Here is a 20731-nt window from a genome sequence, read left to right as displayed (position 1 = left end):
AGAAGGAGATCAAGGGAGAGGAGTGTTATTATTATTGTTAGAAATACACATTTCCAGACAGTTTGGAACAGTTTAAACAACACTAAATAAATTATAAATAATACCAGAGAGGCTGGTCTAATGAAAAGAAAGTGTAAAGTCTTTATTACAGCATAGCAAAGATTAAAAACAGTTTAAAAATGGTTTACCTGTCACGCCCTGGCCATAGAGAGGTTTTTATTCTCTATTTTGGTTAGGCCAGGGTGTGACTAGGGTGGGCATTCTAGTTTCTTTATTTCTATGTTTTCTATTTCTTTGTTTATGGCCGAGTGTGGTTCCCAATCAGAGGCAGCTGTCTATCGTTGTCTCTGATTGGGGATCATACTTAGGTAGTCCTTTTTCTCTCTTTCATTTGTGGGTTCTTATTTTTGCATTGGTTGGTATTTTGCCCTGCAGAACGTCACGTTCGTAGTTTGTTTTGTTGTTGTCGGTGTTCGTTAAATAAATAAATAGAATGAACACGTACCACGCTGCGCTTTGGTCCACTTCTTCCCATGGCGATCGTGACATTACCCGAAATGTGGTTGCGTGTGGCTTGGTGCTCACAGAATCAGAAGGCTATTAAACAAATACTCAAACCGGCAACAGAAGCAGGATCTGTCTTTTCTGTAGATATGTATGGATGATTTATAAAGCCAGGTACATTTAACAGTTAGGCAATTGATTATAGACCTAATTAAGTTGGGGTTTCCTCTCTCCTCACTTTTCTTAGACCATTAAGGCAAGGGCTGTTTTATCTTCTCCTAACTCCACTGCTGCCTCCACCGCATTCTTCTCAACACCAATATGCTGGTTAACTTTTCTATTATGCACATAGCAACATGGTCTAGGAAAAGGCGCCAATTCAACAGCACACTGATGTGATTCAGAACCGCGGACAGCGACTACTATCCAACGTGGGAGAAAGCACATTTGTTATTAAATAAAATAATTTTTTATTTCTGTTGCATCATTGTTCTTACATAATATAACCATATACAATTTCAGTAACACGTCTTAGACTGATGGACTGTGCCATCCCCACGGCCTCCACAATGGATCAGTCCACTCAGACAGATGCAAATCAGATCGGTGTCTTTTTTGTGTGTTTTTTGCTACTGCTCGACGAAAGGAATCTCGGTCGACCAACAGCCTATCGATCAAACAATCGACCAGTTGACTAAATGGGGTCAGCCCTACACCTCACACACATGATTATGGACTTAAAATATAGAGTAAAATATGGAGTTGAAATATATTCCATTTTGAGTTTGCATTCCAATATTACACTTTATATACATGACATGACAGAAGACTGAAATATAACAAAACCGTTTGACATAGAAACACCGGATTTAAGGGGGGGAGTTTAAAAAAGTATATGTTTATTAATTATGAAATTATGAAAAATATTAATAACATTCCACCCATGAGGCCACTAGAGGACGATTTGGTCATTTGACTGCAGGAAAGAGGTACAGCTGGATTACCGGCAAAGCAAATGTATACTATCTCTCTCGATTCATCTCTCCCCCACTCTATCCATATCTAGCTTGCCCACTTCCACCTCTCTCCCCCCTCTCCTCTCTCACCACCTCTCTCCTTCTCAATCTCCCTCACGCCCCTTCTCTATCTCTATCTCTCCCCCTCTTCTCGCTCTCTCCCTCAATATACTTTAATTTGATTTCTCTCTCCTTTTGGTTCTAGTAACTGGGCAGCTCAGTCTTTTGTGTAAAGCGAGACATTTCCTGTCGCTTGATGCTGTGTTTGCTTTTCTGAGCCTGGTCACCGAGTAATGATCGGGTCTGTTGTTGTTTTAACATTCATGGTGCCCCCTCTCTCTATCCCCCATCCCCCTTTATTCTGCCCCCTCCCCACCCCCCACCCAAACATGGCCAAGACCAGACCAGGATGTAACTCTGTGCTCCTCAGAACAAGACACACAAACGCACAGACTATGGACCCCTTCATCCCTCCTCTACCTCCCTGCCCAACCCATGAGTCATTGTCTGAGTCAGACAGACCCTGTGGGTGTGTGTATCAGTGTGTCTGCCTGTCTCATCCCAATACAGTAGAATGGGCTCAGAGCTACTGCTGCTCCAGTCCACAGACTGGCAGGACAGGAGAGAGGGAAGTTGAGGGATGTATGTAAGGAACCTGTGCAGGTCTGCCTGGGTGGGAGACAATAATAGACAGGCAATGAGTGATCTCACAGTGATGGGATGTCTTGTTCTAATCTACATGCTTTTGGTTTGGTGCATTTGTACTGAATGGAATCAGTCTCTAGTGAATCAAGGAATAGGTTGTAAGGTTCCTTGCTGTTAATAACACAATGGCTGTAATAAAATGTCCCGTGAATTGGACCCAACAGCGGCACCTGTTATTGAGAACTGCAGAATGATAAAGTCTACATCCCAAACGGCACCCTATTCCCTATTTAGAGCACTACTTGTAAATCCAGACTTTTGGCAGTGCAGTGTATAGACGGAATAGAGTACCATTTGGTATGCAGCCAAAGTGACCGTTCTGTAACCTCAGGAATGCATTGCAGCATTTGAGCCTTCCCTATCCTCCCAGAAGCCCTGTGACAGGAAGTCCATCTGGGACAGACAGCAGGACAACTAAGTGACAGGGTCAGGGGACCTACAGGGATTGCACCCAGGGGAGACAGCTCTCTGGCTGGGTGTCCTGTTCCCAGCCAGAGAGCTGTGAGTTGGGTGGACTTCAGAAGGACCAGAAGGACCAGCCATTCTGCTAATGTATAAATGTTTGTTCACTCAACAAACTTTACTCACAGGGAGTTGAATGTATAAGAACATGTTGAGTAAAATTACAAATTTGTGTTTGCCGTTCGAAGGTAACACTGTATGTTGTATGTTGGTTCAGCTACACTACCGGTCAAAAGTTGTAGAACGCCTACTCATTCAAGTGTTTTTCTTTATTTMTACTATTTTCTACATTGTAGAACAATAGTGAAGACATCAAAACTATGAAATAACACATATGGAATCTATATATAAATATAATATAACATATATTTTATATTTGTTATAAAATATATATATTTATATATATATATATATTTATATATATGAAGAATCTGAAATATAAAATATATTTAGATTTGTTTTACCCTTTTTTGGTTACTACATGATTCCATGTGTGTTATTTCATAGTTTTGATGTCTTCACTATTATTCTACAGTGTAGAAAATAGTAAAAATAAAGAAAACCCTTGAATGAGTAGGTGTTCTAAATCTTTTGACCGGTAGTGTATATGCCCAAATGTTAACCAAACTCACAATGCTATTGTAGCTGGTTAAATCAAATAAAATGTTCTAATCAAATTGTATTTGTCACATGCGCCGAAAACAACAGGTAGACCTTACAATAAAATGCTTACTTACAAGCCCTTAACCAACAATGCAGTTTTAAGAAAAAAATAAGAAAAAGAGAAATAAATGTAACAAATAATTAAAGAGCAGAAGTAAAAAAACAATAGCGAGGCTATATACAGGGGGTACCGGTCAATGTGCGGGGGCACCAGTTAGTCCAGGTAATTGAGGTAATATTTACATGTAGGTAGAGTTATTAAAGTGACTATGCATAGATAATAACAGAGGGTAGCAGCAGCGTAAAAGAGAGGGGAGGGTAATGCAAATAGACTTGGTAGCCATTTGATTAGATGTTCAGGAGTCTTATGGCTTGGGGGTAGAAGCTGTTTATAAGCCTCTTGGACCTAGACTTGGCGCTCCAGTACCGCTTGCCTTGCGGTAGCAGAGAGAACAGTCTATGACTAGGCTGGCTGGAGTCTATGACAATTTTTAGGGCCTTCCTCTGACACCGCCTGGTATAGAGGTCCTGGATGGCAGGAAGCTTGGCCCCAGTGATGTACTGGGCCGTACGCACTACCCTCTGTAGTGCCTTGCGGTCGGAGACAGAGCAGTTGCCATACCAAGTAGTGATGCAACCCGTCAGGATGCTCTCGATGGTGCAGCTGTAGAACCTTTTGAGGATCTGAGGACCCATGCCAAATCTTTTCAGTCTCCTGAGGGGGAATACGTTTTGTTGTGCCCTCTTCACGACTGTTTTGGTGTGCTTGGACCATGTTAGTTTGTTGGTGATGTGGACCCCAAGGAACTTGAAGCTCTCAACCTGCTCCTCTACAACCCCGTRGATGAGAATGGGGGCGTTCTCGGTCCTCCTTTTCCTGTAGTCCACAATCATCTCCTTTGTCTTGATCACATTGAGGGAGAGGTTATTGTCCGGGCACCACACGGTCAGGTCTCTGACTTCCTCCCTATAGGCTGTCTCGTCGTTGTCGGTGATCAGACACTGTTGTGTCATCTTCAAACTTAATCATGGTGTTGGAGTCGTTCCTGGCCGTGCAGTCATGAGTGAACCGGGAGTACAGGAGGGGACAGAGCACGCACCCCTGAGGGGCCCCCGTGTTGAGGATCCGCGAGGCGGATATGTTGTTACCTACCCTTACCACCTGGGGGCGGCCCGTCAGGAAGTCCAGGATCCTGTTGCAGAGGGAGCTGTTTAGTCCCAGGGTCCTTATCTTTGTTCCTTAGCTTTGGTGAGTTTTGAGGGCACTATGGTGTTGAACACTAAGCTGTAGTCAATGAATAGCATTCTCACATAGGTGTTCCTTTTGTCCAGGTGTGAAAGTGCAGTGTGGAGTGCAATAGAGATTGCATCATCTGTGGATTTGTTGGGGCGGTATGCAATTTGGAGTGCGTCTAAGGTTAATTTTTAGCCATGACCATCCTTTCAAAGCACTTCATGGCTACTGACATGAGTGCTACGGGTCGGTAGTCATTTAGGCAGGTTACCTTAGTGTTCTTGGGCACAGGAACTATGGTGTCTGCTTGAAACATGTTGTTTTTACAGAATCAGACAGGGAGAGGTTGAAAATGTCAGTAAAGACACTTGCCAGTTGGTCAGTGCATGCTCACAGTACACGTCCTGGTAATCCGTCTGGCCCTGCGGCCTTGTGAAAGTTGACTTGTTTAAAGGTCTTACTCACATCAGCTGCGGAGAGCTTGATCACACAGTTGTCCGGAACAGCTGATGCGCTCATGCATGTTTCAGTGTTACTTGCCTCGAAGCGAGCATATAAGTAATTTAGCTCGTCTGGTCGGCTCGTGTCACTGAGCAGCTCTCAGCTGTGCTTCTCTTTGTAGTCTGTAATAGTTTGCAAGCCCTGCCACATCCATACAATTCGATCTTAGGCCTGTATTGACACTTTGCCTGTTTGATGGTTRGTCAGAGGGCATAGCGTGATTTCTTATAWGCTTCTGGGTTAGAGTCCCACTCCTTGAAAGCAGCAGCTCTACCCTTTAGCTCAGTGCAGATGTTGCTTGTAATCCATGGCTTCTGTTTGGGGTATGTACCAACAGTCACTGTGGAGACAACATCATCAATGCACTTATTGATGAAGCCAGTGACTGATGTGGTGTACTCCTCAATGCCATCAGAAGAATCCCAGTCTGTGTTTTTTATTTTACCTTTGTTTAACTAGGCAAGTCAGTTAAGAACAAATTCTTATTTTCAATGATGGCCTAGGAACAGTGGGTTAACTGCCTTGTTCAGGGGCAGAACAACATWTTTTTTTTACCTTGTCAGCTCGGAGATTCGATCTTGCAACCTATCGGTTACTAGTCCAACACTCTAACCACTAGGCTACCCTGCCGTTACCTTACAATTGTAAATTGAATTAACAAACTCTGCTCAAAGTGAGATGAATTTGAACAGCATGTTGAGTAAAATTACAAGCGTATGTTTGCTCAAAACCACGCCAACATTATATTTCCCAGCATGCTCTATTGCAGGTTGATTTTCAGAATTGTTTGTTTCAATACCTGTGTTTTTGCATGTACATTAATTGGTTGTTTCATCTTATGCTACACAAACATAAATAAATACAAATTCTAAGCTAATCCAATCTGTTAGTAGTTGGATTTTTTGCACCCGTTATTGAGATGTCTGTTTCAGTTTATATAATTTAGGTAGTCTCAATAAACTATCTTCCCTACCTTGGCAGTCATTGTGAATGCAAGTTGCAGTTGATTAAAAGTTCAAATTGTTGGATATCCTCACTTTGGCTGGATTCCAATAGGAATTGCACATCATTTTGCAAGCCAGCATAATATMACTTGCAGGAGTTTTAGACCACTGCGTTAGGGTGTAATTAGTCCCTCAAAGAAAGGCCTTATGATATATGTAATGTATTGTCATAAAGAAATATGCAAAAAAGTTGAACATACATTCTCAAGTTGAATTGTATGTTCGTTCAGCTATTTATCCAAATGTTGAGCAAACTCACAATCCTATTGCAGATGGTTGCCTTACAATTGTAGATTCAATTAACTTTAATGCTATTTTGTTGAATAAACTCAAATCCTATTACAGCTGGTTGCCTTACAATTGTATGTTGAATCAACTTTTTTTTACAGTGTGACTGGGAGAGTGGAGACCCACTGGGCACACACTGGTTGAATCAACATTGTTTCCACTTAATTTCAATGAAATGATGTTGAACCAAAACAGAATAGACGTTGAATTGACATCTATGCCCAGTGAGTAGGGATGAAAGCTGGAGAAAGCTCTTGTCTTTCCTTAGACCTCTGTCTTTTCTTATTGTATGTTGGACATGATGGATGAGGTGCTGTGTGTGGAGAGAGACACACACACAAACCCCTGGACATACTGCGCTGGATGTTTCTGTAATGAACACAATGGGAGACAGAGTGCTGGTTTCAAGCGCAGGGCGCAGCAGGTGTTTATTTGTAAAGGACCACTGGAGGAGGCAGGTAGCTGGGTCCAGGGGCAGGCAAAAGGTCATATACAGGGGGTCCAAAAAGGCAACAGTACAGGCAGGGAGAAGGCTAATGACGTAGTCCGGGAGATCAGGCACAAGGTTGAAGACAGGAKATCTMATAGGCAAAAGTACAGGCAGGGAATAGGCAAAAAGGCGTCGTTAGTGAGGATGGCCAAAACTACGGTACACAGGAGGACTAATACAGGGAAAAACAGAGCTCCATTTAATCCGAATAGAAAAGTGTATCAAACAAACAATACCTCACAATGATGGGGTGCAAAGAACTGAACTAAATATTGTGTGTAAATGACATACAGGTGTGTGAACTGGTAATCAGAATTCAGGTGATTTGGATCTGGAGAGTGAGCTGTGTTCAGGGGATCTATGTGTTTGAGAGTGTGAGCTGGAAAGTGAGCTGGAAAGTGGGCTGGAAAGTGAGCTGCGTTCAGGGGATCTATGTGTTTGAGAGTGTGAGCTGGAAAGTGAGCTGGAAAGTGGGCTGGAAAGTGAGCTGCGTTCAGGGGATCTACGTGTTTGAGAGTGTGAGTTGGAAGCAGACGTTACAGTTTCAGTTGTAAAACACACTGGAATATGGATGAAGGGTTTATAGGAATAAGACAAGACCCTCTTACAAAACATTTGAGAAATAACATGACAGTTTGATGAGGGGTATTTCCTCATGAGGTGCCTCGTAAATGGGCATCTCTGTGCTGTAGATATTGTTATAAATTGTTGTAAATGGATTGTTGTAAATTGCTATTGTTGTTGTTGTATTTAATTGCATTGAGTGCATGTGAAGTGTCGATCTTGCCCACCTGTCATCTTGCTGCAAAATGAGGACKACAATGGAAATAAGCCTCCGGGCTTGATTGTGTTTTTATACTCAATAATCTTTTATCTATGTAATATTGTCTCGGGCTGGAGCAGCCTACTGCTTTTAATTATCCAATAAATTCAATCAATCCTAACACACAGCAATACAAGTAGCTCTCCAATCGCACATGAGCTAGCTTATTGATCAACTATGGACTAAGTATGGAGATGAAGCTACACCATTCGTTTTCATTTGTGTGTTGCTTCATATGTTAATGTACTTGAGTGGGTGTTTTTATGTGCTTCCGCATGCCTTAACCATGTTCTCAGGATGTAGATCATTACTTTCCCTCCTTTCCGGCTGAATGAGCAAGAACTAAATGCAACCTAAAGCTAATTGGCAGTTTATAATAGGGGACAATGAAGGTTGACCAGGTTGTTTCCCTTCTCTTCTTTATGRATAATGTACTGTATGTCAATAAATGTTTCATTTAAGCTTGTTATTGTTGTTAGACTTTCTTATTGACACATCCACTGCTGGTACTAGAATAAGAATGACACCTTCCTCTCTCTATACATATCTCTTTCTCTCTCTCTCAATCGCTCTCTCTCTCTCTCTTTCTCTCTCCATCTATCTCTCTTGTAGAACATTGATGTGACAAACTTCAGCAGCAGCTGGAGTGATGGCCTGGCATTCTGTGCTCTCCTCCACACCTACCTGCCCGCACACATCCCTTACCAGGAACTCATCAGTCAAGACAAGGTACCCATCTCACACACATACATGCATGCATACATGCAGACAACTGCACGAACACACACACACACTCATTCATTTATCATTCCAATTAAGAGCTCATGAACATGGACACCCACACTGATGTGACCTTCTACTTTCTCAATTCATTTCTTCTTCAAGAACCTTTTAGAGTACCTCCAAAGCATCATTCATAGCGCAAAACTTTAATACCTTACACTAAAGTCTATTGTATGAGAAACATAGGCTGAGATTTACTAAAGGTATGCAGGGGCACACAAGCTGTTTGCGTGTTAAATAGCATTTTACTGTGGTGAACATTTTACTAAACGGGTGCGTAAGCATTACAGCATGTAAAACCAACTAAATGTGGTGGAGCATGTTCCTTTACATTTGGGAGATCCTCCAAAGCACCATTGATAAAGACACATTTTAATCCCTTAGACCAGTGGTTCTCAAACTTTTTAGAATCCCATACCCCTTTGAACATTCAACCTCCAGCTGCGTACCCCCTCTAGCACCAGGGTCAGCGCACTCTCAAATGTTATTTTTTGCCATCATTGTAAGCCTGCCACACACACACACTATACGATACATTTATTAAACATAAGAATGAGTGTGAGTTTTTATCACAACCCGGCTCATGGGAAGTGACAAAGAGCTCTTATAGGACCAGGGCACAAATAATAATATTATAATAATTAATCATTTTGCTCTTTATTTAACCATCTTACATAAAAAAACGAATTTGTTCATAGAAAATTGTGAATAACTCATCACAGGTTAATGAGAAGGGTGTGCTTGAAAGGATCAAATCAAATCAAATTTATTTATATAGCCCTTCGTACATCAGCTGATAACTCAAAGTGCTGTACAGAAACCCAGCCTAAAACCCCAAACAGCAAGCAATGCAGGTGTAGAAGCACGGTGGCTAGGAAAAACTCCCTAGAAAGGCCAAAACCTAGGAAGAAACCTAGAGAGGAACCAGGCTATGAGGGGTGGCCAGTCCTCTTCTGGCTGTGCCGGGTGGAGATTATAACAGAACATGGCCAAGATGTTCAAATGTTCATAAATGACCAGCATGGTCAAATAATAATAATCACAGTAGTTGTCGAGGGTGCAGCACCTCAGGAGTAAATGTCAGTTGGCTTTTCATAGCCGATCATTAAGAGTATCTCTACCGCTCCTGCGGTCTCTAGAGAGTTGAAAACAGCAGGTCTGGGACAGGTAGCACGTCCGGTGAACAGGTCAGGGTTCCATAGCCGCAGGCAGAACAGTTGAAACTGGAGCAGCAGCACGGCCAGGTGGACTGGGGACAGCAAGGAGTCATCATGTCAGGTCGTCCTGAGGCATGGTCCTAGGGCTCAGGTCCTCTGAGAGAGAGAAAGAAAGAGAGAAAGAGAGAATTAGAGAGAGCATACTTAAATTCACACAGGACACCGGATAAGACAGGACAAGTACTCCAGATATAACAAACTGACCCTAGCCCCCCGACACATAAACTAATGCAGCATAAATACTGGAGGCTGAGACAGGAGGGGTCAGGAGACACTGTGGCCCCATCCGATGATACCCCCGGACAGGGCCAAACAGGAAGGATATAACCCCACCCACTTTGCCAAGGCACAGCCCCCACACCACTAGAGGGATACCTTCAACCACCAATTTACCATCCTGAGACAAGGCCGAGTATAGCCCACAAAGATCTCCGCCACAGCACAACCCAAGGGGGGGCGCCAACCCAGACAGGAAGATCACGTCAGTGACTTGGATGCACATAACTCTGCAATGTTGGGTTGTATTGGAGAGAGTCTCAGTCTTAAATCATTTTCCACACACAGTTTGTGCCTGTATTTCGTTTTCTTGCTAGTGAGGGCCGAGAATATACTCTCACATAGGTACGTGTTTGCAAAGGGCATCAGTGTCTTAACAGCAGTGATTTGCCAAGGCAGGYTACTCTGAGCGAAGCCCAATCCAGAAATCTGTCAGTGGCTTCTGATTAAATTAAATTTTCACAGAACCGCTTGTTGCAATTTCGATGAGGCTCTCTTGTTCAGATATCGGTAAGTGGACTGGAGGCAGGGCATGAAAGGGATAACGAATCCAGTTGTTTGTCGTCCATTTCTGGAAAGTACCTGCGTAATTGTGCACCCGGCTCACMCTCACTCAGGTGCTTCGCTATATCACATTTGACATTGTCRGTAAGCTTGAGTTCATTTGCACACAAAAAATCATACAATGATGGAAAGACCTGTGTGTTTTCCTAATGCAAACAGAGAAGAGCTCCAACTTCTTAATCATAGCCTCAATTTTGTTCCGCYCATTGSATATACTGTAGTTGCATATACTGTAATCCTCGATTCAGATCATTCAGGCGAGAAAAAACATCACCCAGATAGGCCAGTTGTGTGAGAAACTCGTCATCATGCAAGCGGTCGGACAAGCGAAAAATATGGTCAGTAATAAAAACTTGTCAATACTTTGCCCCTTGATAACTAGCGCACTTCTGTCTGTTGTAAAAGCGTTACATGGTCGCTGCCCATATAATTGCATAGTGGAGAAAATAAACGAGAGTTCAGGYGCCTTGCTTTAACAAAGTTAACCATTTTCACTGTAGTGTTCAAAACCGCCTCTCGGTGGATGCTGCAGTGTACCCAAGTGGCGTCGGGAGCAACTGCTTACACGTGCGTTACCACTCCACTATGTCTCCCGGTCATGGCTTTTGCGCCATCAGTACAGATACCAACACATCTTGACCACCAAAGTCCATTTGATGTCACAAAGCTCTCCAGTACTTTAAAAATATCCTCTCCTATTGTCCTGGTTTCCAGTMGTTTGCAGAAGAGGATGTCTTCCTTAATTGACCCCCCATAAACGTTACGGACATGTACCAGGAGCTGTGCCAGGCCCGCCACGTCTGTTGACTCATCCAGCTGTAATGCATATAATTCACTGGCTAATCTGCGAAGCAGTAATTGTTTCAAAACATCTCCTGCCATGTCACTGATGCATTGTGAAACAGTGATGTTTGATGCTGACATTGTCTGTATATTTTTTTCCCCAGCATTGTCCCAGCCATATCTGCGGCAACAGGAAGAATTAAGTCCTTCACTCTCCACAAGAGAGTAACGGTTAATGTGATTGGATGTTAATTATTTGACTAGGCTTCCTATATTTGACATTGTGTTGTTATTTCGCTAGATTATATTTTGTTGTTACACTAGATTATATTTTTGGCAGTAAAACGAGGCTACTCAGGCGAGAAAAAAACCTCACCCAAATGTATAGCACTGTTTGAAAATGTGAAAAAAAAATGTGAATCACATTTTTATTTGGCYTACCCCCGATGGCATTGCGTACCCCAGTTTGGGAATAACTGCCTTAGACTAAGGCCTAGATTGAATCCGGACAGTGGAAGATCCGCGCTATAGCGCAATTTTTAATTTTAAATGCAATGTTTCTGTGTTCTACGAAGGCTGCGTTCACGGTAAACACTGCATACGTGGATCTTCTGCGGTCTGGAATGAATCCAGCCCTAAGGGCTTTTGTATGACAAGCATGTACCTTTAAAGCCACCCTCTATCACTTGGTGTTAAAGAGAAGCGGCTATGTATTAGTGTTGACAGACAGTCCTGCTGTATGTATATGCAGGTGGCATATAGAGAGGAGAGAGAAGGGCCCAAAAACACAGCAAACAGGCTCCGCTTCGTGCCATGTGTTGGGTTCAGCACCCCTGTGTTTATTCGACCAGCTCACTATAAACAAAAGAGGACGACACTTCGGCACACACACACACAAACACACATCCGATGCTGCATGCTATACGTGACAAATTAGCCAGGCTGATTACTATGGTAAAACCTTTCTGTGCCTTCCCGATGACAGACAAAGCTAGCCCATCCCCAGTGAATTATTCAGTGAGGGCTGTGTGTTGGCTTTAATGTGTTCTGTTGAGTGACTTCCTAGTTTCTAGACTTACAGGCCCCCTTTGAAAGCAGAAGTTAGAGTGCTCCTTTCCTAGAATGTTCTTTAGATCTTCTATCATTCCATTCCATTTATCAAAGCTCTCTGTCATGGCTCGAAATAAGGTTATTTATCAAACATTATTTACTGTTAGACTCCAACACCATGAGGTTCAGCCTCTGGTTTCCCAATCTCAGCTCTCATCCTTTATTAATAAATCATTTTCACGCCGTGCAGCTGACATCATGGGCCTGTCCAAAGCAAACAACAGAGGCTATCTGTTCAAAAATAGTATAGAAATAATAATAGTCTTGAATGTGCATGTCTCCCAGTCCCAGCCAAAGACAACCACTTTGGCAAAATTTTCAATAAAACCTGTTTTCGCTTTGTCATTATGGGGTCGTCGCGAGGGGGGCGGGAGAGTGGAGCGTGGACGTGTGGGGTTGGGGAAATGGGGTTGGGGGTGGAGGGTCAATTATTTGTCTCTCCTTTTTCCTTTGCAAACTACATTGATTGAACTGACCTCTTGAAGACCTAGGGAGAACCGGTTCTAGGTCTCCAAGAGGTCAGTTCAATCATTGAAAACAATGTATTCTAAATAAAAAACAGATAKCTTATTTACATAAGAATTCAGACCCTTTGCWATGAGACTCAAAATTGAGCTAAGGTGCATCCTGGTTTCATTGATCATCCTTGAGATGTTTCTACATCCACCTGTGGTAAATTCAATTGATTGGACATGATTTGGAAAGGCATACATCTGTCTATATAAGGTCCCATAGTTGACAGTGCATGTCAGAGCAAAAACCAAGCCATGAGGTCGAAGGAATTGTCCATAGAGCTCCGAGACAGGATTGTGTCAAGGCACAGATCTGGGGAAGGGTACCAAAAAATGTCTGCAGCATTGAAGGTCCCCAAGAACACAGTGGCCTCCATCGTTCTTAAATGGAAGAAGTTTGGAATCACCAAGACTCTTCCTAGAGATGGCCGCCCAGCCAAACTAAGCAATTGGGGGAGAAGGGCCTTGGTCAGGGAGGTGACCAAGAACCCGAAGGACACTGACAGAYCTCTAGAGTTCCTCTGTGTAGATGGGAGAACCTTCCAGAAGGACATCTCTGCAGCACTTCACCAATCAGGCCTTTGTGGTATAGTGGCCAGACAGAAGCCACTTCTCAGTAAAAGGCACATGACAGTCCATCTAAAGGACTCTTAGACAATGAGAAACAATATTCTCTGGTCTGATGAAACCAAGATTGAACCCTTTGGCCTGAATGCCAAGCTTCACGTCTGGAGGAAARCTGGCAACATCCCTATGGTGAAGCATGGTGGTGGAAGCATCATGCTGGGGGGATGTTTTTCAGCGGCATGGACTGGGAGACTAGTCAGGATCGAGGGAAAGATGAACGGAGCAAAGTACAGCGAGATCCTTGATAAAAACCTGCTCCAGAGCGCTCAAGACCTCAGACTGGGGCGAAGGTTCACCTTCCAACAGGACAACGACCCTAAGCACACGGCCAAGACAACGCAGAAGTGGCTTCAGGACAAGTCTTTGAATGTGGCCCAGCCAGAGCCCGGACTTGAGTTCGATCGAACATCTCTGGAGAGACCTGAAAATAGTTGAGCAGCGATGCTCCCCCTCCAACCTGACAGAGCTTGAGAGGATCTGCAGAGAAGAATGGGAGAAACTCCCCAAATACAGTTGTGCCAAGCTTGTAGCGTCATACCCAGGAATACTCGAGGCTGTAATCACTGCCAAAGGTGCTTCAAGAAAGTACTGAGTAAAGGGTCTGAAAACTTATGTAAATGGATATTTCGAGGGGGGGGTATACATTTGCAAACATTTCTAAAAAACWGTTTTTGTTTTGACATTATGGGGTATTGGGTTTAGATTCATGAGGTGAAAAAAAAGATGTAATCAATTTTAGAATAAGGCTGTAACGTAACAAAATGTGGAAAAAGTCAAGGGGTCTGAATACTTTTCCGAATACTTTCCCGAACACCCCTTGACTTTTTCCACATTTTATTGTGTTACAGCCTGAATTTAAAATAGATTAAATTGAGATTTATTGGTCACTGMCCTACACACAATACCCCTTAATGTCAAAGTGGAATTATGTTTTTTTACATTTTTACAAATCAATTAAAAATTCAAAGCTAAAATATCTTGAGTCAATAAGTATTCAACCCTTTGTCATGGCAAGCTTCAGTCGAGCAGTGAATTTCAAACAGATCCAACCACAAAGACCAGGGAGGTTTTCCAATGCCTCACAAAGAAGGGCACCTATTGCTAGATGGGTATTAATAAATAAAGCAGACATTGAATATCCCTTGGAGCATGGTGAAGTTATTAATTACACTTTTAATGGTCTATCAATACACCCAGTCACTACAAAGATACAGGCGTCCTTCCTAACTTAGTTGCCGAATAGGAAGGAAACCGCTCAGGGATATCAACATGAGGCCATGTTACAGAGTTTAATGGCTGTGATAAGAGAAAACTGAGGATGGAGCAAATACATTGTAGTTACTCCACAATAGTAACCTAATTTACAGGGTGAAAAGAAGGAAGCCTGTACAGAATAAAAATATTACAAAACATGCATCCTGTTTGCAACAAGGCACTAAAGTAATACTGCAAAAAATGTGGCAAAGCAGTTCACTTTTTGTCCTGAATACAAAAGTGTTATGTTTGGGGAAAATCCAATACAACACATTACTGAGTACCAAGCTCCATATTTTCAAGCATAGTGGTGGCTGCATCATGTTATGGGTATGCTTTTAATCATTAAAGACTGGAGAGTTTTTCAGGATAAAAAATAAATGGAATAGAGCTAAGCACAGGCAAAATCCTAGAGGAAAACCTGGTTCAGTCTTCTTTCCACCAGACACTGGGAGATTAATTCACCTTTCAGCAGGAGAATAACCTAAAACACAAGGCCAAATCTACACTGAAGTTGCTTACCAAGAAGACAGTGAATGTTCCTGAGTGGCCGAGTTACAGTTTTGACTTAAAGCTGCTCGAAAATCTACGGCAAGACCTGAAAATGGTTGTCTAGCAATGATCAACAACCAATTTGACAGAGCATTAAGAATTTTGAAAAAATGGCCAACTTTTGCACAATCCAAGTGTGGAAACTTATAGTCTTACCCATAAAGACTCACAGCTGTAATCGCAGCCAAAGGTGCTTCTACAAAGTATTGACTCTGTGAATACTTATATAAATTGGATATTTCTGTATTTCATTTTCAATAGATTAGCAAAAAATTATAAAAACATGTTTTCACTTTGTCATTATGGGGTATTGAATGTAGATGGGTGAGAGAATAAATGTATATTTAATCCATTTTGAATTCAAGCTGTAACACAACAAAATGTGGAATATGTCAAAGGGTATGAATACTTTCTGAAGGCACTGTAGATCTGTGGGCCCAACTTTTTGAATGGCTAACTCAGAATATGAGTTTTCCAAAAGAAGATTGAGGTCAGTACTTTCGGGAGCCTAGATAATGTATTTAGAAATCCCATCATTGGATGGTTCGGTAGTTGGGTAGCTGACCTAAGTTGTAWATATAGAAAAAAGGAGTTGCCTGGTAATGTCTTTCAAATCTTGGAATGTTCTCAAACCATTACTTCCATGATATTGTCAAGGATACAGATTCCACATTTGTACCATTGAGGGGATGCTAAAGACCGCAAGGCATTATTGTTAAATATTGGAGTATGGGAATGCCCTTTTGATTCCCAGTTACATKGTTTTTTCAATATAAATTGTGTGAGCAATTGTTTAAGGGATATATCAGTGAAGACCACCTCTTCCAGAGCAATAGGAGACACCATATTTTTCACTATACTCAGCCAGAAGAATCATGTCTAAACCAATTTAAGATGGGGCGAAATGCTAGTGCCTGGAAATACAATTTAAAGTTTGGTACGGATAGTCCTCTTACGTCTTTCCCTCTTTGTAAGTTTGTTAATTTTATCCCGGATCGCTTAACTGAAATATACATTTTGAAATAGCACAATGCATTTTATCCCAAAAGCCAGAATGGGGACACATGGGGCGTATTGAACTACGGAAATTCAGCCGAGGCAATATATTAATTTCGGCAATAGATATTCTGCCAGTTATAGGAACAGGGATGTTAGTCCATCTACTGAGATAAGATTGAGTTGATTAGAGCATTCTGTTAAAGTTTCTGCCAATGGTTTTATCTAAGGAAGGAAATATATCTACTCACAAATATTTAAAATGGGAAACAATTGGGATTCCATAAGTCTTGAGAGGCAGTAGGGCTGATTTGGTTAGATACATTTTATAACTTGAGATGATGCTGAATTTATCTAGAAACTTCAATGCGTTTGGGAGTGATTGAAATACATTGTCTAGATATAGTAAAATAGTGTCTGTGCATAATCAGATGACGTGATCAGCAGATTTGAGGGAAATTGGTGTCATTTCCATTAATTTACGAATTGCATTGGCCAGGGGGTCCATTGATAATAAAAATAGCAGAGGAGAAATCGGATTGCCTTGTCTAATGCTTGTAGTGATTCTGAATAAATCCGAGCAGATTCAGGTTCAGAGTGTTTAATAGTCACATGTACAGGGTTGCAGGCGTAATTGCAGGGTACAGTGAAAATATTAGGCTCCGAGCTCCAACATGCAGGAGTAAGTGAAATAAAATAAAGAAAATGGTTAAAAAATATATATAGTACCAGTTAAAAGTTTGGATACACCTACTCATTCAAGGGTTTTTCTTTATTTTTACTATTTTCTACATTGTAGAATAATATTGAAGACATCAAAACTATGAAATAACACATATAGAATCATGTAGTAAGAAAAAAAGAGTTAATCAAATCAAAATATATTTTCGATTTTCTATTCATCAAAGTAGCCACCCTTTACCTTGATGACAGCTTTTCACACTCTTGGCATTCTCTCAGCCATCTTCACCTGGAATAATTTTCCAACAGTCTTGAAGGAGTTCCCACATATGCTGAGCACTTGTTGGCTGCTTTTCCTTCACTCTGCGGTCCAACTCATCCCAAACCATCTCAATTTGGTTGAGGTCATGTGATTGTGGAGGCCAGGTCATCTGATGCAGCACTCCATCACTCTCCTTCTTGGTCAAATAGTCCTAACACAGCCTGGAGGTGTGTTGGGTCATTGTCCTGTTGAAAACAAATGATAGTCCCACTAAGCGCAAACCAGATGGGATGGGGTATCGCTGCAGAATGCTGAGGTAGCCGTGCTGGTTAAGTGTGCCTTGAATTCTAAATAAATCACTTGACAGTGTCACCAGCAAAGCACCATCACACCTCCTCCTCCATGCTTCACGGTGGGAACCACKCATGCAGAGATCATCCGTTCACCTACTCTGCATCTCACAAAGACACAGAGGTTGGAACCAAAAATCTCAAATTTGAACTCATCAGACCAACGGACAGATTTCCACTGGTCTAATGTCCATTGCTCGTTTTTCTTGGCCCAAGCAAGTCTCTTCTTTGTATTGGTGTCCTTTAGTAGTGGTTTCTTTGCAGTGATTTGACCATGAAGGCCTGATTCACGCAGTCTCCCCTGAACAGTTGATGTTGAGATGTGTCTGTTATTTGAACTCTGTGAAGCATTTATTTGGGCTACAATTTCTGAGGCTGGTAACTCTAATGAACTTATCCTCTGCAGCAGAGGTAACTCTGGTTCTTCCTTTCCTGTGGCGGTCCTCATGAGAGCCAGTTTCATCATAGCAGTTGATGATTTTTGCGACTGCACTTGAAGAAACTGTCACGACTGTTGGAAAAAGAGGACCAAGGTGCAGCGTGGCGAGCGTACATGTTCCTTTATTAAACAAGACGCTGAACAAAAACAATAAACACTACAAAAACAAACCGTGAAGCTCAAAGGCTATGTGCCCTAAACAAAGTCAACCTCCCACAAAGACAGATGGGGAAAAAGGCTACCTAAGTATGGTTCCCAATCAGAGACAACGATAGACAGCTGTCCCTGATTGAGAACCATACCCGGCCAAAACATAGAAATAGAAAATCATAGAAACACAAAACATAGAATGCCCACCCCAACTCACGCTCTGACCAAACCAAAATAGACATAAAAAGGATCTCTAAGGTCAGGGCGTGACAGAACATTTCAAGAACTTTGAAAGTTTCTGTATATTGACTGACTTTCATGTCTTAAAGTAATGATGGACTGTGGTTTCTCTTTGCTTATTTGAGCTGTTCTTACCATAGTATGGACTTGGTCTTTTACCAAATAGGGATATCTTCAGTATAGCACCCCTACCTTGTCACAACACAACTGATTGGTTTAAACGCATTAAGAAGGAAATGCATTCCACAAATTTACTTTTAACAAGGCACACCTGTTAATTGAAATGCATTCCAGGTGACAACCTCATGAAGCTGGTTGAGAGAATGCAAAGCTGTCATCAAGGCAAAGGGTGGCTACTTTGAAGAATGTCAAAACACTTTTTTCCTTCTTACATGATTCCATATGTGTTATTTCATKGTTGTGATGTCTTCACTATTATTCTACTATGTAGAACTGTCAGAGTCGTGTGTATAGGTGGCAGGGAAGTCAGGCGCAGGAGAGTCAAATGGAGTGTAATGGAGTCTTTTTAATAGAAGTCCACTAAACATACTCCAAACACTAAATGTACATAAAAAACAAAAGTGGGTACGAGGACCCGTCGCACACCTATACAAACATATATACAACACTGACATAAACACAATCTCTGACAAAGACATGAGGGGAAACAGAGGGTTAAATACACAACAGGTAATAAATGGGATTGAAACCAGGTGTGTAGGAAGACAAGACAAAACCAATGGAAAATGAAAAATGGATCAATGATGGCTAGAAGACCGGTGACGTCGACCGCCCGAACAAGGAGAGGCAACAACTTCGGCAGAAGTCGTGACAAGAACATAGTAAAAATAAAGAAAAACCCTTCAATGAGTAGGTGTGTCCAAACTTTTGACTGGTACTGTATATATACTACCATTCAAAAATTTGGGGTCACTTAGAAATGTCCTTGTTTTTGAAAGAAATGCAAATTTTTTGTCCATTGAAATAACATCAAATTGATCAGAAATACCGTGTAGACATTGTTAATGTTGTAAATGACTATTGTATCTGGAAATGGATGATTTTTTAATGGAATATCTACATAGCCGTACAGAGGCCCATTATCAGCAACCATCACTCCTGTGTTCCAATGGCACTTTGTGTTAGCTAATTCAAGTTTATAATTTTAAAAGGCTAATTGATTATTAGAAAACCCCTTTGCAATTATGTTAGCAGAGCTGAAAACTGGTGTCCTGATTAAAGAAGCAATAAAACGGGCTTTCTTTAGACTAGTTGAGTATCTGGAGCATCAGCATTTTTGGGTTCGATTACAGGCTCAAAATAGCCAGAAACAAAGAACATTCTTCTGAAACTCGTCAGTCTATTCTTGTTCTGAAAAATAAAGGCTATTCCATGCAAGAAATTGCAAAGAAACTGAAGATCTCGTACAATGCTGTGTATTACTCCCTTCACAGAACAGCGCAAACTGTCTCTAAGCAGAATAGAAAGAGGAGTGGGATGCCCCGGTGCACAACTGAGCAAGAGGACAAGTACATTAGAGTGTCTAGTTTGAGAAACAGACGCCTCACAAGTCCTCAACAGGACAAATCTAATAAGACCAGTCCTCAACTGGCAGCTTCATTAAATAGTACCCGCAAAACACCAGTCTCAACGTCAACAGTGAAGAGGCGACTCCGGGATGCTGGCTTTCTAGGCAGAGTTCCTCTGTCCAGTGTCTGTGTTATTTTGCCCATCTTAATCTTTTGTTTTTATTGGCCAGTCTGAGATATTGCTTTTTCTTTGCAACTCTGCCTTGAAGGCCAGCATCCCGGAGTCGCCGCTTCCCTGTTGACGTTGAGACTGGTGTTTTGCAGGTACTGTTTAATGAAACTGCCAGTTGAGGACTGGTCTTATTAGATTTGTCCTGCATGTCCACAATGGCATTCATAAGCATTTAAGTGCTCTATACTATGTACAAATAAAGAGATAAGAGAGTATGTACAAGAAGTGAAGTCTATATTCTAAATCATATATTCTAAATCAGATTGGACACCCCGCAAGGGCATCCAATCCGGCCCGCAGGTGGTCTGAGTAAAACATGTATTTATTATTATTGTTATTTTATTTTTTGTCTTCTTTTTTGTGTGTAGTAAAACAAACTCAATATACTTGTAAATTACTAAAATCAAATCGAAACAGTGTAGAAATGATAATGGTTTCTTGACTGTGTCCAGCTTGCTAACAATAACCGAAATTAAAGCTAGAC

The 20731-nt window shown here is 41.7% G+C and overlaps 1 protein-coding gene across 3 annotated transcripts in view; it reads left to right on the top strand.

Annotated features, from left to right (window-relative positions):
- Window positions 1–20731, top strand: part of LOC111981317 (cytospin-B-like) — a 187865-nt gene that overhangs the window by 155091 nt on the left and 12043 nt on the right. For all 3 annotated transcript variants that reach the window (XM_024012534.2, XM_024012535.2, XM_024012536.2), the window contains one exon: window positions 8303–8419. In XM_024012534.2, coding sequence (XP_023868302.1) covers window positions 8303–8419 — 117 coding nt within the window. The remainder of the gene's footprint in view (window positions 1–8302; window positions 8420–20731) is intronic.

Source organism: Salvelinus sp. IW2-2015, linkage group LG20 (assembly GCF_002910315.2).
Source record: "Salvelinus sp. IW2-2015 linkage group LG20, ASM291031v2, whole genome shotgun sequence".
NCBI classification, from domain to species: domain Eukaryota; kingdom Metazoa; phylum Chordata; class Actinopteri; order Salmoniformes; family Salmonidae; genus Salvelinus; species Salvelinus sp. IW2-2015.
The sequence above is the reverse complement of the archived record's forward strand: the minus strand, read 5'-3'. Positions and strand labels throughout refer to the sequence as shown.